The following is a 24,735-nucleotide window of genomic DNA, read 5'->3' as shown; positions in this document are numbered from 1 at the left end:
GTTCAGCACCTTGCACGTGTGCTAACAGCTGCAAGCAGCGCCACTGTCATTAAACACGATGACCAGGGGGTGGAGCACCGCTGTCTTTCCATGGGGGTAGGGCAGTGTGGAAGGTGACAACCAGAAGTTCTTGTCATTTCACTGCCAGAAAGTGTAAGGTGCTTCTCCAAAAGCTCATGTCTGATTTGCTGGCCTGGTCTTGTAACCTCCGTGGAAACGCCGATATGGAAGGTGGGTTTAACTTAAAGTCAGAAGATGGACACGACTTGCCGCACTTGATGTATTTTTAGAAAAGGAAAATTGTGTTTAAAGTCATGCAAAGAGGTTTAGTGAGAAGTCGTGAACAGTGCAGACAGTTCAGATGGCCAGCATGAGGGACAGGAGGCTCTAGAAGACTGCATCTCCTGTCCCTGGGGAGAGGTGACAGGAAACGTGCAGCTTGGACCCTTGTTGCACTTGTCCTGTGTGGCCTGGACATAGAAAGATAAAAGGATTGAGTGTAAGACCCGGGCCCTCAGCTGGGGCAGGGATGGGCCAGCGCTTGGGATGAGAGGGCAGAGCTAGGTTGGTCACGGCTGGTCTGCTTGCTGCTTGCTGTGGCCCTGACTGCCCAGCAGGTGCCAGTAGGCCCATCAGGACATGGCTAGCCTTGCAGCAGGCCCCAGAGCTGGGAGGTTGGTGGTGGCCCAGGAACCAGGTCAGCTGATGACTGACCTCCTAGGCAGCTCAGGGTATGAGCTTGAGTTCTACAAGTGCCCCACCCCCACCCCGCCAACTTTGGTCAAAGCTGTCCTGGGAGCTCAGGGAGGGGTGTCCAGACAAGATGGGGGGGGCGGTGGCTGGCAGCTCCTGATGCAATAAGGTGTCCTCTCGTGGTGGTGGCCATTTTCTTTGCAATCTGCTGTGACATTGAGATGACCTCATCTTTGCTGACTTCTGAGCCTTCTAAGAATCACTTCTGTCTTCTCTGTTCTGTCCTGTCGAGTAGACGGATGACGAGGATGAAGTTGAGGTATGACTGGTTCAACATGAAGATGCCACATGTGCTCCCATGTGTCACAGAGCCTAATCTGACATAATCAGCATGAACTGTCAGCACCATTCCGACTTTAAACCATGCACGGGCGTTTTCTGGTTGATTTTTGTGTGATCACTAACCACTAGCAGGGGTTCTCGTGCTGTGTGTGCCAGGGGACTAAAGGGTTAACTGCATCTTCCAAGCTGTTCCTGAGTCCAAGCTGATCAGGAGCCCTGTCCTGAGTGGCAGCTTAGTGGCTGTCTCCCTACTACAGGAAAATAAACAAGGAATTTTATTTCTAGGCCAAGACTTTTTGGCAACTCAGGTATGAGAACCAAATTCTAGAATAACCACATAGAGAGTCCTAAAACCACAAAGGAAGTGGGCAGTGGCCAAAATCCAAGCTAGAGCCTCTGTCATCAGCCAGGGAGCAGCCTCTGATGGGTGCCCATTTCCTGGATTGGCATCTATGGCATCCATGGATTTGTGTGTGCAGAGCTGGGAGGGCGGGGAATCCTGCCCCTGAACCTGGGTGCAGGTGCATGAAACAGAGACCAAGTTGGGGATGACTGGCCCTGGAAAATGAGGAGGGGGCATTGTAGATGGCACAGGTCACAGCTTCCCTGTGGGTTCTCTGTGGCTGAGACACTGGATGAAACAGGAAGCCAGGAATCTACGGAGCTGCCCTTCTGTTGTTCATCCAGATGTCTGGCTTTCTGTTTAGACTGTGTTCTGGCACAGCCCTTGCAAAACATACATTCCCTGACTTGTCCAGTTAGAGAAAACCACCGTGTGTGTAATGCTTGTTAAGATAACCAGATTCTCTACAGAACCACAAGTAGTGAGTGTTGCCGAATGCAGATGCAGCATGAACTTGTGTGTCGCAGTCTGTTCTGGGCCCTCACACTAAACCCCTTGGAGCCACCTTAATCTTGGAGGCCCTCAGTTTCCTTTCCTTTAATGTGAGATGGGACCAGATCTACAAGAAAACTTCCCAATTCCTTTTTTTTTTTTTTTAATTTATTTGAAAGGCAGAGTGACAGAGAGGGGGAAAGAGAGGGGGAAAGAGATCTTCTGTCTGTTGGTTCACTCCCCTAATGGTCATAATGGCTAGGGGTGGGCAAGACCAAAGCCAAGAGCCTTGGACTTCATCTGGGTCTCCTCCATGGGTGGCAGGGGCCCCAAGTACTTGGGCCATCTTCCACTGCTTTCCCAAGTGCATTAAGAGGAAACTGGTTCATAAGAGGGGCAGTTGGGACTCAAACAAGCACTCTGTTATGGGATGCTAGCATCATAGATGGTGGCTTAACCAGATGCACCACAACACCCACCCTACCAACTTTTAACATTGTATGGTTCTACATGGACCATACAGTGCTCACATTTAACATTGTATGGACTGAATTCGCTTTTGCAGCTCTGCCATTGTGATAGTTATGAGAACTTGAACTGCTTTCAAGAACTAGATTAAACAGATAAAGTTTGATACATTTGACTAACAAAACATTTCAATCTTTTTATCAGGGCTTTGGTGTTAGAAACAAATTTGTTTTCCGGGTTTGTTGTTGCTGTTGTTGTTTTCAGCTCTCGCCAGAGTTGATGCCAGTCCCCACGAGCAGGCACCAGTGGGCATTCAGGGTGCTGCTCCAGTGCGTGGATGGGTGGGGCCTGCTGGGGCGCAGGGGCTTCCACGGCTGAGAACAGGTCTTCCTGTAGAGGCAGATGCTTTGACATGGATTGGCAACCTCATTGACTGTTGTAACTAACGCATTTGCAACGTGCTTGCAAAAATGAAGGAAGAAGGTTCTCCTCCAGCAAAACTCTCCTAAGCTTGAGTTGGCTTTTGAAGAGTCTCCCTCCCCTCCTAACTTGCCCTTCTTGGTTTTGCAGTCCGGCAAGTTCTCTGGCACTTCCCCGGCTCCTCCGAGCCAGCCGCAGGGTCTGAACTATGCCGATGACGCTGCTGAACATGAGAACATGAAGGCTGTGCTGAAAACCTCTTCCCCTGCCATGGAGGATGCCACCCCGGTGCTGGGCGTCCGCACTCGCAGCCGCGTGAGCCGAGGTAACTCGTGGCAGGGTGGGGTTTGTCCTCTCGGTTTGGCCATCTCCTGGAGGCTGTGGTCTCTGCTGCAGGATGCCAAGTGCTGCTGCGGGATGCTAAGTACTGATCCCAGCTGTAGGCTCCCCAGGACTTTGTGCGAATCACCCACTTTCCCCTATTAGCACCGTCAGGACTGGCCTTCATAGCTTTGCCTCAGAAGCCAAGAATACTCCTCAAAGTATTGTTGACTTTGCACAACGGGGTTTCTTCCAATGCATCCTCATGGCCTGAAGTCAGGGCTAGCTAATTGCAGCCTGCAAGTCACATTCATTCTGCTTCCATTCTTTGTAAATAAAGTTTCATTGGAACCCAACTTTGATTATCCCATTGGTATGTCTAATGTCTATTTTGCACTGCAATGGCAGAGATGAGTCTTTTAGGCCCTGAAGAGCCGAAAATATTTATCCTACAAAGTTTGCCAACCACTGGATTAAACCAGTAACCCTCCCGGTAGAGGCAGAGACCAAACTAAAACTTCAAGGTAGTAAGTAGGTTCCAGATTTGGTTATAATTGGAAGGGATTTTTAAGTTTGACTTAAGTATTAGTGTTTTACATCTGAAAGTGTTCACTCATGTTTCCTTGGTCTGATCTGAAACCATGTTGACCCCTCGCCCAAGCCCTGACTATCGCTACTGGCAGGATGAAGCCTGCACTGTTCACGCTCTCACTCTTCCTATCCTGTCGCATCAGCTTGCCTTTCACTCATCCAGACATGTTGGCACCACCCTTAGAGCACCCTGTGCACCCCCAAGTCCCCTGTTGCTCATGTTGCCCCACGGCTTGGAATGTCCTCTGCTGCCTCCAGGTCCCCTTCCCCTCCAAAAACCACCTCCTCCAAGCACCCTGGCTCCTCAGCCTCTGTTTCCCCTGGATGAACTCCCCAAACCCATATTTAGGCCTCCTCATGATGATGCCCTGGAAAGAGAATCAACTGCTGGACACAGGCTTCCTCCCCAGGCTGTGCACTACCCAAATTTTAAAAAATCCATACATCCACCCACACCAGGATGCCCTGCAGTGCAAAAGGGGGTGCTAGGAGCCATTCTGCTGGGGCAGGAAGTCAAATGGAACACACCAGGGAGGCTGGGTTACAGGTTACATAGAGTGGGTCGCAGAACCTCAGTAATGAATGGTGATGGCAGCACCTACAAGGTGTCTCTGGGGCCCTGCTGAGCACTACAGCTTCCCCAGGATAGAAGGCAGATGGAATCTGGAGGGCTGCCAGCTGGAGAAACCCCCAAGAAGGCCCGTCACTGACCTCCACTGGCCTGGCTCACTGAGCACTGCTTTCTGGAAGCTTGCTGTCTTCGACTCTCTTCTTTATATAGAAACAGTGATAGCAGGAACAAATGCAATATAAAGAAAGTGATGATGAATGCAATTCTAGGCTCCCCCGCCCCGTCCTGACCCCAAGTGTGGATCATTTTCATGCAATGCATATGGCTTCTGAGTTTTCTAGAAACTTAAGAGCTAAACACTGGAGAATCGCCAAGGGTTTGCATGCTGTGTTCTCAAACCCTGAGGATTGTGTGGGATTCCCTAGTGGAGCTGCACCTCGGGCTCTTTCATAAAATTGCTGGCAGATCTTCATGTTTTGTTTAAGTAGAGTATTACTGTCTCTAGTTCCCTTCTATTCTTTGGGTTGGAATTTAGTCTTTAAAAAAAGTAACTGTTTTAATAGGGCTTTTACATTTTACTTTGATTCACAGCTAAGGATGTGCCAGGGATGGGCTGCTTCCCTCCACCTCTGCCCCAGGGTTACACTAACAAACACAACACAGTGTGGAAGACCCATCTCTCAGTTCAACCTTCATTCCCAAACCATACCACACATATTTGTATATACTGTTACTTCATCAAAGAATCAACAGTTAGGCTCTTCGGGATTCAGTCTTCTCAAACCCTCTGACATCTAGATAGTTTTGGATGTGGAATTAGAAGAAAAGAAATGAATATTGTGATGTCAGCCTTTTAGTGACCAGCAACAGAAACAAACGAGAAGAATCACAGTCCTGAGTTTCATTGAGGGACGGATGCACTTATTTATGTATTTCAAAGACAGAGACTGAAAGAGACCTACCATTTGGTGGTTCACTCCCTAAATACCCACAATGCAGGGTTAAGCTGCTGCCTGCAATGCCGGCATCCCATATGGGCACCTGTTCAAATCTTGGTTATCCTACCTCTGATCCAGCTCCCTGATAGTGTGGCTGGGAAAGCAGCAGAAGATGGTCCAAGTGCCTGGTCCCCTGCACCCATGTGGGAGACCTGAATGAAGCTCCAAGATTCATCCTGGCCTAGCCCTGTCCATTGTGGCCATTTGGGGAGTCAACCAGTGAATGAAAGATTCATAGTCTCCCTCCCTCTCTCTCTCCCTCTCTTTCTTCCCCCACCCTTTCCCTTCCTCCCTCTTCCTCTTTCCCTCCCTCCCTCTTCCTCTTTCCCTCCCTCCCTCTTCCTCTTTCCCTCCTTCTTATCCCTCTTTCCCTCCCTCTTACCTCTCTCTCTCCATTTATAATGCTGCCTTTCAAATAAATAAATCTTATTTAAAAAAATGCCTGTGACAGCTGGTGCAGGGTCAGGGCCATAAGCCAAGAGACAGGAACATAATCCATGCATCCCACATGGGTGGAAGGAACCCAGTTACTCAAGCTATCCTGTTTCTCAGGGTCTGCATTGGCAGGAAAATGGGATCAGGAGCCTGAACCAGGATTCAAACCCAGGCACTCCAAATGTGGGATGGCATATTTGCAGCTAGAGTAATGACCTGCTCCTGCGAGGTCATTCTGATGGTCTGGTTTGCTGTGTGCAAGGAAGGGTGCCTATTTCTTGGCCAGCGCAGTCTATATAAGGCCTCTGCTCTAAGAAGTGATAGGAGACAATGTATGTGAATAAGAAAGAATAGAAGAGGAGAGAAAAAAGGAAGGTCAGGACATGAGGAATATATTACTGTTTAATGCTGAGCAGTAGATCGTCAGTCTAGAAGAAGCTTAGGATGGGAGTGAAAGAAGGCGGCTCTGCAGTGTTGCAGAGTATGGGGAAGGAAATCACTTGTGCCCCATGTATGCAAAAAGGCCTAGGACAATGCCATGTGGGAGTCTCAGTCCCCAGCAGCTCCTGCAAGCTTTGTGAGTTGGGCTGAGTGTGATGAGCAGTGAATGTCAAGGAGGGTGCCAGTGACTGCCCTGCAGCCATAAGGCTGGAGTCTGGAGTCCTAGACTTTGGTAATGCAATGGGAGCTGTCATAGGAGATGGAGTGCAGTAATGTAACATAGCAGGTTGTTGCTGCTTCAACGGAAGCTAGACATCTGTTCCTGAACAGAAAGGACAAAGAGAAGAATCACTGCTGGGTTTGTCACAGTATGGGTTCATTTTCACTGACGAGAGTGATGAGAAAGAGGCTGTTCAGTTTCTCTGCACTGTCACACCATCTATAGAGAGACTTCTGCTTCCAGATGGCGTGCAACAGGGAGTGGCAAGTCACCGCTCTAAAAAATGTAAGGCTTTCTTTTCTTATTGTTGTAAAGATTTGTTTATTTATTTGAAAGTTCGAATTAGAGAGAGGGGGAGAGTCGGAGATCTTCCATCTGCTGCTTTACTCCTGGATGGCTGCAATGGCCAGAGCTGAGCCGTCGCTCCCCCTCTTCATGGAGGAACGACACAGGACCCTGTGCTGTTCTTTTGTCTGCTCGGCCCTCCCCGGGTTTGCTGCTGGTTCTTCCCGGTTTGGCTACCGTCCCTCCACCTCCGTGGAGGGGCAGGCCCCCTGCCACCTTCCCCACTTCCGCAGGGGAGCGGCACACCGCCGGCCAGCTCTCTCGGGGGCTGCACAGGTGTTCCTTCAGATAGATGTTCCCCTTAGATGTTCCTGGTGCATGTTGTCTCTCTCCTCCTTTATAGTCCTCTTCCACCAATCCCAACTCTGCTACCCACATGCCGAGTACGCTGCTCTCCTCCAATCAGGAGCAGGTCCTACAGTTTATTGGTTGAACTGGAGGCAGCTGTGTAGAAGCTGTTTCCTCCTCTCCCAGCGCCATATTGTGGGAGAGCAGATGCATAGAATAAGTCTTAATTCCAGTAACTTAGTCTAGTCCGAGTTGCTCCCAGTTGCTCCCCACATGAGCCAACTGGAAACAAGGAGCCAAGAGCTTCATCCGTGTCTCCCACGTGGGTGGCAGGGGTCCAAGCACTTGGGCCATCTGCTGCTGCTTCCCCAGGCACATTAGCAGGGAGCTGGATCAGAAGTGGAGCAGCTGGGACACAAATCAGCACCCATGTGGGATGCCGGAATTGCAGGCAGCAGCTTTACTTGCTATCCCACAACGCAGGACCCAAGGCTTTCTTTTAAGAGACAAGAGAGAATGGTAGGAGGGAAGAGGACTGGGACAGGTAGAACTGCAGGAGAAAGAGACTGCCTGTCTAGGAGCATTTGCGAATCTGAGCACAGGCCGAGGGATGGGCTTGTCCTGTGTGGAGAGGCTCTGAAGAGAAACCAGAAGAACTTGAGAGAGCAATGTGAGTTGGCATCAAAGATTGGAATTGGGAGGATCCCCCAGTGCATATAATTTTCTCCCAAGACATTGGTAAGTACAGCCCTGGCAGAGCAGAAGGTGATGCTGGGCCCGAAAGAATGAAGGAAACCTCCTGCAGCCTTGAAGCACTGAGAAAATGAAGGCGAGCTGAAGGACGCACCCTTACCACACACATGCCAGCCTCAGCCGTGAGGCAGGCTCAGTGAGAGCGGGCTGATTTCTTCGAAGTTTATATTTATCTGAAAGAGAGAGACGGAGAAATGATCCATCCTCCCACCAGCTGGTTCACTCCCCAGTTGGCTGCAACAACCAGAGCTAGGCCACTTCAAAGCCAGGAGCCAGGAACTCCATCCGGGTCTCTCACACAGATGGCAGGGCCAAAGTACCTGGCCCATCATTCGCTGCCATCCCAGCTGCACTAGCAGGAAGCTGGATTGGAACTGGAGCAGCCAGGACTTGAACCAGCACTTGCATATGGAATTCCTGACCCATTGTGCCACAGTGCTGGCCCCAAGTGGCTGATTCTTATCCACAACTGTGAGCTGGCCTCAGCTCACTGTACCTATTTTTTTTTAATTTATTTGACAGATTTAGACACTGAGAGAGACAGACAGACAGAAAGGTCTTCCTTCCGTTGTTTCACCCCCCAAATGGCCACTACGGCCGGAGCTACACTGATCCGAAGCCAGGAGCCTCCTCCTGGTCTCCCATATGGGTGCAGGGGCCCAAGCACTTAGGCAATCCTCCACTGCCTTCCTGGGCTACAGCAGAGAGCTGGACTGGAAGAGGAGCCACTGGGACTAGAACCTGGTGCCCATATGGGATGCCGGCACTGCAGGCGGAGTATTAACCAAGTGAGCCATGGCGCTGGCCCCACTCACTGTACCTGTTAATGGTACCTCATCATATCTGATAACAGAGGAAAGTGAGGTGACTCCAGAGGAAGTAGCACTGACCTCAGTCTCTACATTCTTCACAAAGTCCAGTGCATAGTCTAAGTTATAATTCCAGGGCAGAATATGGACTCTAACTCATAATCAAGAGGAAAAGGAGACAGTAACAACATGTTCCTAAGTGAGCCTTTTCTTGAAACGTGCAGTAAAGGATTTGAGATAAATTTATAATGTTTCTTAGAAAAGGAAAATGTAGACAAATTGATGAAAAGGTGGATAATTTCAACAGGGAACTGCAATCTGTAGAAAAGAGTCATTGTCATTCTGGAAGCACAAAATGAAGTATGTGAGATAAGGAACACAATAGATGAGTCTAGTGCAAAATTGTTCCTGGCAAAAAAAGAGGACAAGTAAATTCCAAGACACATGATTAGAAAATGTACAAACTAAAACATGGTAAGAAAAAATGGAAAGAACGAAGCAGAATGTAAGACATTTGTGGACACCGCCAAGTGGTCTAACACGTATCACTGGAGTACCAGAGGAAGAAGATGAACAAAAAGCAATATCTGAGGAGATGATGCCTGAGAATTTCCCCAAACTGAATTGACATTCCAGCTCACCGATTTGAGAAACTTAGCAAATCCAAGCCGAATTAGTACTGGAAGAACTGTATCATGGGCCAACTGCTAAAACCACACACAGAGAGAAAATCTTTAAAACAGCTGGAGAGAAGAGATACGTTACTTAGTACAAGGCAGTAAGAATGGGGGCTCACTTTTCAATAGCAACGGGGGAAGCCGGAAATAAAAATGGAGAGTGACATCTTTAAATTATGAGAAGACAAAAACCTCTCAGCTAGAATTTGTCTCCAGGGATGTTACCTTTGAGAAATGAGGGCAAATCTTTGTGGTTTTTTATTTTTATTTTCAAACAATGTATCTATTGTCCTATACTTATTTTCCTTGTAGACTATTTCTTTGGGCTGAATTTCTGGAAAGGAAAAAGAAATTATGGTGTTTTCTTCCAACCCATCATGATTGTATTTTTTTTAAATGAAGTAAAAATCAGGGGAAATTATGCTATTTTGGTCTAGAATGTTCATCCCCTCTACTGTATCTCGGTATATGGCAGTGTCTTGCTGACGCATGGAGGATGGTGATGAGCCATGTGGCCCGCTGGGTGGCTCCATGAGGGTACAAAGGGCCCAGGAAGAGGAATGTGTTCGTGGCCAGAGGGAATGGAAATAAATAGCCATGAGGCAGAGAGGACAGGAACCAAGAGGAGAGGGGATAAAAAGCAGAACCAGAAATGAGCTGAGGAAGAAATGACGTCATCACAAAACTGAGTTTGACAATCCTGGATCTGTGGCAGATGTGCCTTTGCAGCATCTCCTGACACATTACATGGAAAGCAGCTTCCCTAGGGGTGTGCAAAATGGGACTACTGGTGATTCTCAGAGGGACGATCCGGCGATGCCTTATTGATGGCTCAAGGCTCTGGAAATGTATTGTGAGCAAATGAAACTGAAGGAGCTTCGTGTGCTTTTGGAAGGATAGTTTGGCATTTTAGGGTACGACGTAGAATTTTAAGTCAGTATAAAAGGGGAAGTAGATTTCTGGGTAAAACATAGGCATGCCACTGACTGCTATGCTCTGAGGAGGGCTGTCGTCAGAGGCTCTGGGTCCCAGGCAGAAAGGTGAGTCGTCTTAAGGCCGCTCACCTCCAGTGTAACTCCGAGCACGTCCAGACAATCATTCAGCAGCAGTTTAAAAAATTCACTTCCAAGAAGAGCTTATGTTTCAAGACTTTGGCAGTGCTGAAAAAACTGGCCTTCTGATAGGAGCAAGGAGACCAAGCTCACTTGGGTGTAAGTAGAAAAACTACAATTGGCTTCTTTTTGTGGGTGCCAATGTTGTGGGAATAGTCCATGAAAAAAAAAAGTAAACTAACTACATCATCAACAACAGAAAACCTTGTCTGTTGAGAGCATCGTTGTCCCATAGCTGCAGGTCTGGGGTAACGCAGGTGATGGAGCACCTGGAGTCCTGGCCTTCCTTGCACAAAGTGTCACTGTTTACATATGTAATTCAGTCATGTGTGCTTTCCTAGCGCAGGCTGGGACTCCATTACAGCATGTTTCATATATGCAGTAAAACTGCAACCAGAAGCACACAATATCCATGCACTGTGATCCACTGTTCCCAACTGTTTCCATCAATATCCATTTTCCTGTGTGCATTCATTGCCACCCAGGTGGTTATAAGTCCTGAAACTTAAAAAAGGTAGTAGGGAAAATAGCTCAAAATTTAAAAATGGATATTTGTTAGCATTTTCCCCTCTGAATTTGGAAAAGCTGGGTTTTTTTTGTTTGTTTGTTTAACTTGACTGGACCCCAGTCAGGCTGGGACCTGTGTTCCATAGACGGTGACTTTGAGAACCCTTACCTATAGGGTTTTGAGGTTGTGGACTTCTTATAAAATGAAATGTAGCCAATGGAAATGAAAAATCTGAGCACATTTTATAAGTTTCCTCTGGTAAAAAAAAAAAAAACTTTCACAAGATTTCTATCAGGAAGGCATAGTTCTGGGTATCTGAGATTCGCCTTAGTTTCTGAGTGTTTAACATGACTTGGGAACCATGTTTCACAGTGCTTTCTCCTTGCTGTCTATAGGCAGGTGCCTTGAGGCCAGACTTGGACTGTCTTTATCATGTAGCTTTGCTGAAACACATTTTTCTGCTTAGGGAGCAGATGAATATACCAAAGAAAAGCTCCGTGAACACTCCCTTTGCTAGTGAAGGCAGGTGAACCTGTGAGGGCTTTTAAAGACTACAGAAATCCATGTTTCTATGTAATTTAGTGAGAAGTCAGAGATAGCTGATGTTCACCAGGCGTATGCAAGCACCTGTGGAGAATGGTTGGCGCCTGTACATCACAGGGCGTGCATCATGGGCGCTTGGTGACATGTGCTGCAGAGGCTGGCATGTGCTGTCCGCTCTCTGGTGTGCGCTGTCTGGGGCAGGTGAAGGCAGCACACGCAGGATGGAGAGCTCAATTGAGAGAGAACACAGTTTTGTGTTCACACAGTAGTGTGACACAAATGCCCTGCGTGTGGGTTTGTACAGAACCTCTAGGGGGCACTCTGGAGCTGTCGCTAATTCTAAAGCTCTCACTTTGGCCTTTGCTGGCACCTATTGCTGACAGTACTTGGCTGCTTAGGGGAGACTTAGGTTGTGTTTTCATTTGGGCGTCCTTCTCTCTGCATATCTTGCACTCAGGAGCTGTTTCATTTTGCAGGATCCACTAGCTCGTGGACTATGGGAACTGATGACTCTCCTAATGCCACGGATGACGCGGCCGATGAGATCATGGACCGCATTGTCAAGTCAGCCACGCAGGTGCCCAGTCAGCGAGTGGTACCTCGGGAGAGAAAGCGATCCCGGGCCAACAGGAAGTCTCGTGAGTGCATTTGAGGCGGGATCCGCCCTGCTGTGCTGTGTGACCCAGGAAGGGCAGAGACGCAGGGGCCAGCTCTGGGAAGGTTTCAGTGGCTGCCTGGAGTACCCATCTGCCCTCAGCGGAGGGTCTCACACCTGACTGGCAGTGGCGGCCATCGTGGAGGAGAGGAGTGACAGTCACACCTGTCCGGTGTCCCGCGTGTTTTGCTCTTTGTGGCCAGGCCTCTCTCTGTTCACACTGTGTCCCCGGGAAGGTCTGGAGGGCCTCAGATGTCTGTGGTATGTAGGGGTGGCCTCAGCGGGCTCCAGTGCCAAGGATGCTTGGCTGGAGGCTGTGTCTCTGCCCTTTACCCAGCACCAAGGGCCAGCTGCTGGGCTGCAGACTGGGGTCTCCGGGAGCTCACTGCTGCCAGCAGACACTTGGGAGGTGAAAACCAGGGCGGGGGGAGGCCCTTCAGTGGTGGTTAGGAGGCTCGAAATAGTTAATGTTAGCCTAGACTGATTTTTTTTTTTTCCCTTTCCCTACCAAATAGAGGAGTTAACTAAATCGATTTTCCACTTTGTTCTGGGCCTGCTGCCTGCTCAACTGATGGGGGTGGGGTTGCCTTGGTCAGTGCTGGGCTGGCTCTCACAGGAGTCACACTCTGGAGCAGTGTGGCCCCCACAGATCCTTGGACAGCTGCCTTCGTGAGCCGTGGCCTGGGGTGTTTCTGGAACAAGCTCAGCCCCCACGCTGCAGTTCACTGCTGCATCACTCAGTATGGCTTTAGTCTCTATCAGCTCTACCTCGGAGAACAAGGGGCAGTGACAGGGAGCCTGTTCTGTCTCCTCCGAGTAGAAAGACAGGGGCCCTTGGTAGGCAGCAAGTCAGTCTCAAACTCAGAGTGGCCCCAACCTGTCCATCCCAGAGACTGGCTCAGGAGGTGATGGCGTTGTGGGCTGTGTACACCGACTTGGTGGTTCTGCTGGACTCACACACCTGCTTTCCCAATCAAGAGGCTGGAGGACTCTGCTCCTTTATGCGATCTGCCTTAGTTTCTCTTGGGACTTCTCTCTACAAAAGGAAAATGTCACTTGAGTTGGGGGCAGGGGATGCAATTCTGGTTCTGTAAGATGCATGGGCTGAGGGTCTCTTTCCAACGGGCTTCTGAGTGGGGCGGCTGTCGCCGGGCCGGTCCATACATTGAGGAGCAAGGCTCTTGAGCTACGGTTTTCAGACGTGTATGCACATACATCAGAAAGGCTTGCAGAGACTGTTGAGTTCTGGACATCTGGGCTGCACTCAGGCCCACTACTTCAGAAGCTTAGGGCTGGGGCCTAGAGGTCTGGGTCACTGCCCCCGCTCCTTTGGGGCTTCATGGCATTAGTGGGTAGGCATTCCGACTGCCACCTGCCTTCCTCCCCATGCCCACCCCAGCCCCTGGCAACATTCCCTTCATTCATTAACTGGAACTGTCACTCAGGGAGACTGGCTTTTCACATCTGCAAGGATATATTTGTGGCTTCCAGTGTCAATATCTAAGGCCTTCACGTTTGTTTTTTCCTGTATTTGGCTGTTTCCCCTGTGCTGCTGTGAGTTTGTTGCCTGTCTCCAGGTTTGCCCAAGAACTTGGCTGGGACTTGCTCCTCACGGTTGGGTCTCAGGCGATGTGAGCGCTTCCTGGAGTCTTGTTATAGATAGATTCATGGGTGTTCCCAGAGCAGCCAAGTCAGCATCTGCATTACCAAGATCTCCAGGTGATTCCCATTCATAATAAGATGGAGACACCTTGGACATGAGCCCAGGAGTGGTATTGCGGGTCCTCAGGAGACAAGCTCTTCTCTGGGCGGAGGTGGGGAAGACAGGTGCATCTATGCTGGCTCAACACAATGTGCTGAATCTCAGTCGACCCAAGCAGCACAGCGCTTCCATTTTCCCAGATTTGAAGGGCATAAAATAGTATTTTCTTGTGGTTTTAATTTACATTTGCTATATATTGGAAAGGCTAAGCCTCTTTTTTTTTTTTTTAAAGATTTATTTATTTATTTGAAAGAGTTACACAGAGAACGGAGAGGTGGCGGTGGTGAGGGAGTTGCGCTGATCCGAAGCCAGGAGCTTCCTCCGGGTCTCCCTTGTGGGTTCAGGGGCCCAAGAACTTAGGCCATCTTCTGCTTTCCCAGGCCATAGCAGAGAGCTGAATTGGAAGTAGAGCAGCCGGGACTTGAACCGGCGCCCGTATGGGATGCCAGCACTGCAGGCACCAGCTTTACCTGCTACGCCACAGCATTGGCCCCAGGCTAAGCCTCTTGTTATTTTCATCTCTTCTTTGTTTTTTTTTTCCTAAATTTTTGTTTGTTTGAAAGGCAGAGAGAGAGAGAGAGAGAGAGAGAGAGAGAGAGAGATCTCACATCCACTGATTCACTCTTCAAATGCCCTCGACAGTTGGGGCTGGGCCTGGCCAAAGCTGGGAGCCTAGAACTCATTCTGGGTCTCCCATCTGGATGGTGGGTTCCGAAGTACTTGAGCCGCCACCTGCTGCCTCCCAGAGTGGATGTTGGCGGGAAGCTGGGGTTGGAAGCAGAGCCAGGACGCTAACCCAGGAACTCTGACGTGAAATATGGATATCCTGAGAAGTGTCTTAACGGCCGTGCCACACACCGACCCTGTGTCCCTTCTTTTGTGCATGACTTGTCCATATCACTTACATGTTTTTCTATAAATAACCTTTTTTTTTTTTTTTTTTTTGACAGGCAGAGTGGACAGTGAGAGAGAGAGACAGAGAGAGAAAGGTCTTCCTTTTGCCGTTGGTTCACTCTCCAATGGCCGCCGCTGCAGCCGGCGCACCGCGCTGATCCTGGCAGGAGCCAGGAGCCAGGTGCTTTTCCTGGTCTCCCATGGGGTGCAGGGCCCAAGCACCTGGGCCATCCTCCACTGCACTCCCTGGCCATAGCAGAGAGCTGGCCTGGAAGAGGGGCAACCGGGACAGAATCCGGCGCCCCAACCGGGACTAGAACCCGGTGTGCCGGCGCCGCTAGGCGGAGGATTAGCCTATTGAGCCACGGCGCCGGCTTATAAATAACCTTTTCAATGAAACTTGCCTCACGCTTTTTGAGGTCATGGGTAGATTATATTCAGTAGTTGCTCTTTCGTGTTCTTTTCTTGGTTACTGATAACCAAATAGCAGAAGCCATTGCGCTGAACTCTTGGTCTGACTGCAGCACAAGGATGACCATGGGGGAGGATCTGGGAAGGGCTGCGGTGGGGTGGCCCTAGGGAGCAGTATGGAGAAAGGCTTCCAGGGTAGGGAGTTGCCCGTGGAAGGGAGGGGTGGGGACAGCCAGGGACCTCAGACATTGGCCTGGCCCATCCCTGGAGCCAAGGGCATGTGTCCTTTCTCCAGATCACGTCTGCACTGGCATGACCCTCTGGTCTGGGGACAACCAGATTTGCAGAAGGACATAAAACGTCCCTGGGAACAATAGCACAGTTAGAATCAATTTTCCTCACCAACCTGGGCAGAGAGAGGTTTTGCCTGTTTTTGTGGTTGACATAAAATAATTTACTGTGGTATTGTTTCCATTCTGATTTTGTGCTAAACAGCCATGTATTTTTATTTAGCCAAACACATAGTTTCCTCTGATACAGTTAGAAGCACTACACCAAATGTATGAGTTTGTCTGTAATGGGTCTAACTTATTTGTAGAGGCAGTATCAACAGAAATTTAAGATGGAGGAAGCTAGGCTTTGATTTCCCTAATAAAGGGGTAATAAATTCCGACTTTTCATAAGAGGTTAAAAGACTAAAAGAAAATAATCTGCAAAATCTATATGCGTTCTACTGGTTTGGGCCTCACCCTGAAACAGGGCTGTATTTGGTTGGATTGTTTAACAATGGCAATAAGGTACGTGCATAATGAATACCAACATATTTGGGCTGTAACTCATTTGTCTAAAGACAAGAAGTGATTGACTATTATAGGAAAGAAAACAGAATCCTTCCCATAATCTAGAAACTTATGGCCAGCAGGATCCTGAGTTAATTAAACATCTGCTTTCATGTTTAGTGCTGGTGACTAGGCCTGCACACATCACATGTCCAGCCTGAAATACACAGTGTGGCTACGCCAAGGGCAGCTGAATCGATTCGGGAGTTCCCTTGTCAGGTTTGCTGTTTTTCTAGCTGTTGCCAATCAGGGTCTCCCTAAGTAAATATGACATTGTCCAGGTGATTTCTAACCTGTGAAATGGTCAGTCCAACTCACATTGTGTGGTTCCACAGGTTCCAGGCGCTCTCCAGTCTGCCAGGGGCTGTGACTTGGAGTGCTTGTCACCCTCCCTGTTTTGGTTTCTCTTTTCCACCCGGAGGGGTTGTATCTTGTCTCAGTGAAGATCATCATCTTAAGCTTCCTGTCGGCCTTGCCTAGAAAATGATGGGGCTCCGTGGTGTTGGAAGGGTCCTTCCTGGTTTGGATCTGCAGGGCAGGCCCTGGTGGCTGGGGAGAGAGGACGGCCCATGCATCTGCTTTGTTCTTTCCTTTCTTGGACCCATCTTTGGAAGAAGGCTTGCCCCGCTGGCTGCCTGCTTGTGGCCTCTAACCCAGCAAGTCAAATAGAGCCAGGGATTAAGAACTCCCAATGTGTCTTTTTTCTTTTCCCAGGGAGAGTACAGGCCATGGCATGGTGGAGAGAGGTGGGCTACTCCTTTTTCTGTTGAGTTTCCCTCTAAGGAAGGGCTTGGGACTCCACCTCTGATGTGGCCATGACACTTAGGGCTCAGGGCCATGATTTTATAAAGAAGCCATTGCTTTGATAGGACATACAAATAACAGACCAGTCTCCTCACTGGTCAAGAACCTAACAATTGGTCACTCCTACTAGAGCAGGTTTTCAGTGAGAAGAGCCAGAAGTCCAATTCCAGGGTCTGGAGGAAAAGGAAGCCACAACTCTGCTTATACTCCTGACTCATCTGTCCTCACAGCATGACCCCCTCTTCACCATACATGTGTCCCCTGGGAGCTTCGGGAGTCCTTTTGAAGGGCATGTGATGTACTTCAAATTTATGTGGTGTCACTAAAACCTTATTCTACAGAATGTTAAGAGTTGTAGCCATGATATGAATATAATTTCCTAAGGGCAGGATTATTGAATATGAAACATTATTGAATCATTTTAGATGAAGTAGGAGATATATTCCATAAAATATTAGATTTAACCTTGACCCTGATCCATACAGAATGAAGTTCAGTTATCTCTACTTTTCCAAATGTTTGAAATTATCTAGAGGCATAGACATATGGTGCCACAATCAAAATGCTAAGTGGGACTGCTGAGCTCTGTAGCAGTGTGCCCGGGTTTAAGTCCCGGCCCTGCTTTCAATTCCAGCTTCCTGCTAATGTATACCTTGGGAGACAGCAGGTGATGGTTCAGGAACCTAGGTCCTTGCCACCCATGCAGGAGACCCAAATTGAGTTGTAGGCTCCTGACTTCAGTGTGAGCGAGCCCCAGCTGTTGCAAGTATTTGGGGAGTGAACTAGTGAATGCAAGATCTCTCTAGTTGTCTCTCATTTTCTTTCAAAAACATTGATCCAGGCTTTATTTATTTTTATTTGAAAGGCAGAGCAAGAAAGAGAGATCGGCCATCTATCTGCTGGTTCACTCCCCAGGTGACCACAACAGCAGGGGAAGCGGGCCAGGCTGAAGCCAGGAGCCTGGAACTCTATCTGCATCTCCTATGCTGGTGACAGGGGCCCAAACACTTGGGCAATCATCTACTGCTGTCCAGGCACTTTAGCAGGTAGCTGGATTGGAAGTGGAGCAGCTGGGACTTAAACCGGCACTCAGATGGGATGCTGGTGTCTCAGGTGGCAGCTTCACCTGCTGTGTCCAATGCCAGCCCCCAAGGTTTTTTTGTCTTTTTAACTTTTTAAAGAACTTTAGGGGCTGGAGTGATGGCGCACTAGGTTAATCCTCCGCCTGTGGTGCCAGCATCCCATATGGGCACAGGGTTCTAGCCCCAGTTGGTCCTCTTCCCGTCCAGCTCTCTGCTGTGGCCCATGAGGGCAGAGAGGATGGCCCAAGTGCTTGGGTCTCTGCACCCACATGGGAGACCAGGAAAGAAGCTCTTGGCTCCTGGCTTTGGATTGGTGTAGCTCCGGCCGTGGTGGCCATTTGGGGAGTGAACCAAGGGAAGGAAGACCTTTCTTTCTCTCTCTCTCTCTCTCTCTCTCTCTCTCTCTCTCTCTCTCTCTCTCTGTAATGCTACCTGTCAAATAAACAAATAAAATCTTAAAAAACAACAACAACAACAACTTTAGACTTACAGAAAAGTTGCACTCATCACTCAGCTTCCTGTAATGCTACTGCCTTGCATCGCCTCGGACCATTTATCCAAAGTACAGAGCTCCTAACTAAACTTGGGGATTTCTTCATATTTCACTGGTTTTCCCATTCATGTCCTCGTTCTGCTCCACAGGACTACCTAGGATCCCACAGCCCATCTAGCCACCAGCTCCTGAGTCTCCTGTGAGCTGCAGAGGACATTTCATGACTTTGGCACTTTTGAAAAATACTGGCCAGTTATTCGTAGAATGCCCAGCAACTTGGAATCTCTGCCTCTCATAGATAGGATTTTATGTGACCAAAAATGGAAGGAGAAAACCAAGACAAGAACTCAGATGGTGAAATAATTGATATTGATCAAAGCAAAACCAAATCTCACATCTGATCAGGAAGAACTACGCACCTTACAGCAGTTCTCCTATACTGAAGTCCAGAGGGGCATGGCCGTGCCTGCTCTTCTGGCTCCAGTCAGCAGAGAGAACAAAGGTAGTGCCGGGGGACAGTTCTGAACAGCACTAAAGCTGATTACACACACTTCCCAGCATGCCTAGCAGAAAATCTTTAGAGTCTTAGGGATTAAACAATGTTTAGCATCATATACAAAAACAAGACCAAAAATCTGTCAGTGATCCAAAGGTGAAAGCACAGATGGTTTCTCCCATGGAGATGCAAAGCCCGGTCTCTTGCTCATCAAGTGAAAGATGTTGGAGAATGTCGTGCCAGATTTCAGCAGGACATAGCCATGTCCAGCCTCCTGGCTCGGAGCCTTGTCTAGCACTTACTGTGTGTGCTTGGGCTAGCACCTCGATCTCTGTGTGCTCCCACTGGCTCACTTCTTGGTGAGGTCCTCACAGTACCCATCTTGGAGGGTTTCCAATAGATTACAGGAAACCCGGTAAACACTCTCTATTGGTAGTCATGGTCAGCATTGTTTTTCTTTTTCTTTTTCTTTTTCTTTTTCTTTTTCTTTTTTTTTTTTTTTTTTTTTTTTTTGACAGAGTGGACAGTGAGAGAGAGAGAAAGGTCTTCCTTTTGCCATTGGTTCACCCTCCAGTGGCCGCCACGGCTGGCGCGCTGCAGCCGGCGCACCACGCTGATCCGAAGGCAGGAGCCAGGTGCTTCTCCTGGTCTCCCATGGGGTGCAGGGCCCAAGCACTTGGGCCATCCTCCACTGCACTCCCTGGCCACAGCAGAGAGCTGGCCTGGAAGAGGGGCAACCGGGACGGAATCCGGCGCCCCGACTGGGACTAGAACCTGGTGTGCCGGCGCCGCAAGGCGGAAGATTAGCCTAGTGAGCCGCGGCGCCGGCAGCATTGTTTTTCAAGTTTGATTCATTTACCAAGACTCACCTGATAGTGCTTTGTAGAATTAAATGGTTTCTCATTTCTAAGGGGAAAAAAAAGAAAAGGATCTTAAGATCTGATTGCACAGGCAGCCCCTTGTGCTGCCTGTTGACATCAGAAGCACCCTGTGGCAGAGCGCCCCGTTGCCACTGCAGCATTATAAGAGCTATAACAAGGGCCTGGGCATGGAGTGGTCGCTGGTGCCAGCAAAATGACCCATGCTGTTTGTAGAAGAGCTGCAGCGCAGACTGGGGTACACATTTCCAGGCTGCTCTCTGTTAAGCATCTTTGGGGAGGGAAGGCAGTCACATGTGCAAGGCCGGAATGTAGCTTCCACTCGGCTTTGACTGAGCTGGAGTGTTCAAGCAGGATGTGGTGATGGATGGGGAGTGGAGAGCGCCCAGATGCTATCTTATCAGACCTTGGGCTGGCCCCTCCTCACCCCCACACTTGGAGAGAAATCTCGCTGGTTCCTGGAAGGATTATATCCGACTTGGATGTTTGGCTTGTGCGAGTCCACATCTTGTAGCCCCTACTTGCAAGGCCTCTTGTTCTCTTACATCCTCAGCCCTTTTTGGTTTTCTGGAAACTTTGAGTGAAAGACAGCTCCCTGTCTGGATGTGAGCATTTCTCCTTGCAGTGTGTCCCTATTAGACCCCTGTTTCCCTGACCCCAAGAATCTTTCCATAGCTCTTGGCTTAGAGTAGATGTTCAAGTACCATTTGCTGAATGAAGAGTAAACTGATGAGCAGGTGGCAGGGTAAGGGGAGAGGCAGCCAACACCCAAAGGGCCCTTATGGTGCATGACTTGAATTGGAACACAAAACTGACCTCAGGTGACTGGTTTCATTTCATTACTCTCTTTCATGTGGCCAAGGGAATTAACATTGACTCTACTCAAGGGAGGGTTCAGATTCTTAAGGTCCTTTTCATTACACTAGGGGGTGGTATATTTCTAGGAGGATTTATCTGAACTGGTGTGAAATCCCACATTAAGTAGGTTATATAAAAGAGATTTTGTGTATGTGTGACTACTCGCTTTTCAGGGACAGAGCTGGTAAGCAAAGGGAGCTAAAATTACACTGGCTTTCCCCAAAGCAGAGGACACATGAACCCAAGCTGGTGGGGCGAGCATGGAGGCAGGGAGCATCCCTAGGGAGTGTCAGAAGTACAAGTGGTCCCCAGTGGGGGAACGCATGGCTCTGTGCCCTCTGGTAGGAAGGTCAGTGTGGGCACCAGTGAGCTTTGTTCTCTTCTCTGAGCCTGTCCCAGTGAGCCTCGCCCAGTGCCATACCTATTAGGGAAGTTTCACATGTACCGTAAGGTGTCAGGGTCCTTCCTCAAGTATTTATGTGAAACTAAACTGACAGATACGGGAATCAAGCAGCTGAGTGGAAGCATTGACAAAGCATCTTTTAACACTTGCATGGGTAAAAATGCCTACAGTCTATGGGGTCTTCTGTAGTCATTCAGCCAAGAATATACGAAGGGTCTTCAAAAGGTCATGGAAAATGCACATGGTGAAAAAACTATGCATGAGTTTCCATTTTTTTGCATCAAAAATAACCATACCTTTTAATATTTTAATTCAGTTTTCCACAAACTTCTTGAAATCCCTTGTATTATGGCTCATAGACACACGTCCATGCCATCTTCTGCAGGTACTGGAATACAAGGTGACCTGTCAGTGCCATGTGCACTATTGCATTGGAAAGTATTTGGTTAAGACATCATAGCTGGCCGGCGCTGCGGCTCACTAGGCTAATCCTCTGCCTGTGGCACTGGTACTCTGGGTTCTAGTCACGGTTGGGGCGCCGGTTGTGTCCCAGTTGCTCCTCTTCCAGTCCAGCTCTCTGCTGTGGCCCGGGAAGGCAGTGGAGGATGGCCCAAGTGCTTGGGCCCTGCACCTGCATGGGAGACCAGGAGGAAGCACCTGGCTCCTGGCTTTGGATTGGCGCAGTGGGCCGGCTGTAGCGGCCATTTGTGGGGGGTGAACCAATGGAAGGAAGACCTTTCTTTCTGTCTCTCTTTCTCACTAACACTGCCTGTCCAAAAAAAAAAAAAAAAAGTTAAAAAAAAAAAAAAAAAGACATCAGCTGTCCCTCATTGTCAAAATGAGGGACATTTTATCTTATTTGACATTGTTATCATTCTTTAACAAACAATCTAAGGAGTGTTTAAAGAACATAAAATGTTATTACAAGCTAGTATTTTTATTGCTACTCCATAGAACAAATTTCATTACTCAGTTAACTGTGATCTGCCTCTAGCCAAGACTCTGGAGTCGAACACTGTGTCTCCTTGTGTTAGATACTCAGTCTGGGGCCCAGGGGCCAGGAGTGTAGGGAGGGAGAGTTAGCACAAGAGTAGTGGCAGAGGCATGGCTCTGGGGTCCAAAGCTAGAGTTGGAGATATGGAAGCATGGGGTGGCTTGGTTTGAGGATATCCCTCACCACAGGTCCTTGGGTGTCTCTTAAAAACCCACACTTGATGCTTGTGAGACTTTAATGAGAATTTTGATTCTTTGTGTTAAATGCTTAAATGTGTAAAATTCTATTTTGATTTTTTAATATATAAAGGAAAAAATTCATGTATTTCACATATACAGTTTTAAGAGCTTAATGATACATTCTACCCTACTCTCCCTCCCTCCCTTCTTCTTCCAATTCTCCCTCCTCCTCCTTGTTTTTCTTTTTAATTTTTACCACTACATACTTTCAATTTCCTTTGTAATCACAAGCTTAACCCTCCACTAAATGAGGGATTCAACAAGTAGTAAGTAGACAATAGATTCTTTATAAATTATTTGTTGATTGACTAATTTATGGATTAAATGTTGACCTCCTATTCAAAGTACTGATGTGTAGGAGAGCAGAAGCCAAGTCAGTAAGCCCCTGTTCATTCTACCATGGGCAAGAGTCTTCCATACCCTTTGTCTATGGTTGAATGAGCTTTTATACAGGCAATGATGAGGAAGCATACAATATAGTGTTTGTTAGAGGTAAGGCCCTGGCCTTTGCGGGGGTAGGGGTGATGAGGGGTGTTGTGTCTGAGAAGACACTAAGTGCAGGCTTTACTCTCTCCTTGTCTCAGACTCGCTGTGTGATTGGGGATTTAGGTGGAAGAAAGATTCATAACACATCTCTTCTAAATACAGAAAAAATATCTCAAACTCTGTATGACCTTTAAGGAAATACAGAAAAGGCCAAACACAATTAATAAATCGAAGTAAATGTAATTAGTTATCTTTCGAAGCAAAAGGTCTTGTCTCAAGAGGGGCAGCTCCTGCCACCTTCATCCTTATCTGTCCTGTATTTTGTCATCCACATTGATCAGTTTTAAGCAATGGGTGGGGAAAAGTAAGATGCCAAGGGGAACAGGAGCCAGTTTTAAGATCCTGCAATTGCCAGTGTAACCCTGCGGAAGGTGATCGTTGGCCTTTCTTGAGTCTTGCGTGGCTCACTGAGGTCATCCAGCCGGTCCGCCCAGAAGTGCTAACAGTTGGCTCCTTGGCATGGATTCCACGAGGAGTCAGTTATTTGAGTCTTCGTCTCCAGAGGAGCTTTCATGAGTTGAGACCAAGACCTAGTGCGCTGGGAGAGACTCATCCTGACCGCTGCCCCTTGCTCTGCAGGGCCGGGGGGTCTGGGGCATGGCCCCACAGCTGTCATTGCTCCTCTCGCAGCACTGTTGGATCTTCTTGGAGCCCTCACTGTGCCCTGCTTTTCTTACCGCATCGGTGTCATCAGAACTCACGTTTTCCTGTGCTTTGTAGTGTTTTAGCAGCTCTGATCACTCCTCAGCGGGGAAGATGATTTACACACCACTTGCACTTGTGCAGCTTGCTAACTATCTCTCAGAAGCCTCGTGAGAACATGTCTCACCCCCTTCTCCCTTCTTTATAAAGTCCCCCCCACACACACACACTTACACTCGCTCCTCTTGGCCCTCCATGTCCTCAGATCAGTCTGTTGTCACTCCAGGATTCTGCCTGCCCTGTACACAGACCACCAGGGCGTATCAGCTACAGCAGGGTAGGGCGCGGCAGGTCTGAGCGCTGGGGCTTCCCTGGGGTCCTTGTGGGCAAGGGTGGGTCTGGTGTGCTAAATGCTATATGCCTTGCTGCTGATACCTCTCTTCTTTATCACCCCTTTGCTGTGGTCTGCGGGCACCATTCCAGTGCGAAGGACCCTGAAGAGCGGCCTGACTCCGGAAGAGGCTAGAGCCCTGGGCCTGGTTGGCACCTCGGAGCTGCAGCTGTGAGCCTCACAGAGTGCCTTGAGAAGTGTACGGAGCAGAGGGCGAGCTGCCGCTGGCCGCAAGCCCTCCACTGGGGGCCGGGGGAGACCGGACACTGACCCCCCGGGGTTCTGGAAGAGAGTACCTCCTCCGGGCGGCGCCACACGGCTCGCGCTGCCTGCTCTGCAAGCCGTGCACCGCCAGCAGTCTCCCACACACGCTTCTCTCATCGTGTCCGCTGTGTCTCTCATGTTCCTGACGCCTGGTTTGTTAGTCCTAACGTGTGACACCTTTTCTGGGCAGGGGGCAGCCCTTTGGAGGAGCAGATCACTTCTGTCACAGTTTCTATGAGGCAGTTTGGCTAGATCGGCAGACTGGGTCTCCGTCACCCCTGAGTCTCCAGATGTAAACCCCAAACTTGTACACAAAAGCAAGCACAGATTGTTTTCCAGTTGTGGATTTCAGATGTACTAAATGTTTATACAAATTCGTAAGTGTACACCGTGTTTCAAATACTAAATAAATAGAGTTTAATGCCATGACCAGAACCTTCTCTCTTCCTGGGTATGGGACCTTCCACAGCCACTTGGGCTCACCTCCTGATTCAGCAAAACCCCTGCTCAGTTTTGCCAGAAGGACCCCTGCTGGGAAGGCCTGCAGGCCGTTTGGGTTGTGTTTTGTTTACGGGATGAGTAGCACCAACAGTGCACTCTAGGAATCTCCTAAGCTTTTGTTGTGGGACATAATAGCTTTTATTAACCTAATACATCATCTTCGTGGGGGGCAGTCATTGTGATGCTAACACTCATTTTGCAAATCTGAGCCAT

General features: G+C 48.8%; 1 protein-coding gene across 9 annotated transcripts in view; it reads left to right on the top strand.

Annotated features, from left to right (window-relative positions):
• FHOD3 (formin homology 2 domain containing 3) overlaps window positions 1-24,447 on the top strand; it is a 485,089-nt gene extending 460,642 nt beyond the window's left edge. For 5 of the 9 annotated variants that reach the window (XM_017344116.3, XM_017344114.3, XM_008261221.4 and 2 more), the window contains 4 exons: window positions 989-1,012; window positions 2,909-3,083; window positions 11,847-12,008; window positions 23,850-24,447. In XM_017344116.3, the coding sequence (XP_017199605.3) occupies window positions 989-1,012; window positions 2,909-3,083; window positions 11,847-12,008; window positions 23,850-23,932 (444 nt within the window). In that variant the 3' untranslated portion in view covers window positions 23,933-24,447. The remainder of the gene's footprint in view (window positions 1-988; window positions 1,013-2,908; window positions 3,084-11,846; window positions 12,009-23,849) is intronic. The other 4 variants (XM_017344115.3, XM_008261223.4, XM_002713503.5 and 1 more) reach the window with 2 other exon arrangements.
• Window positions 24,448-24,735: the final 288 nt, after the last annotated feature.

Source organism: Oryctolagus cuniculus, chromosome 10 (assembly GCF_964237555.1).
Source record: "Oryctolagus cuniculus chromosome 10, mOryCun1.1, whole genome shotgun sequence".
NCBI classification, from domain to species: Eukaryota; Metazoa; Chordata; class Mammalia; order Lagomorpha; family Leporidae; genus Oryctolagus; species Oryctolagus cuniculus.
This window is presented reverse-complemented; position numbering and strand designations above follow the sequence as displayed.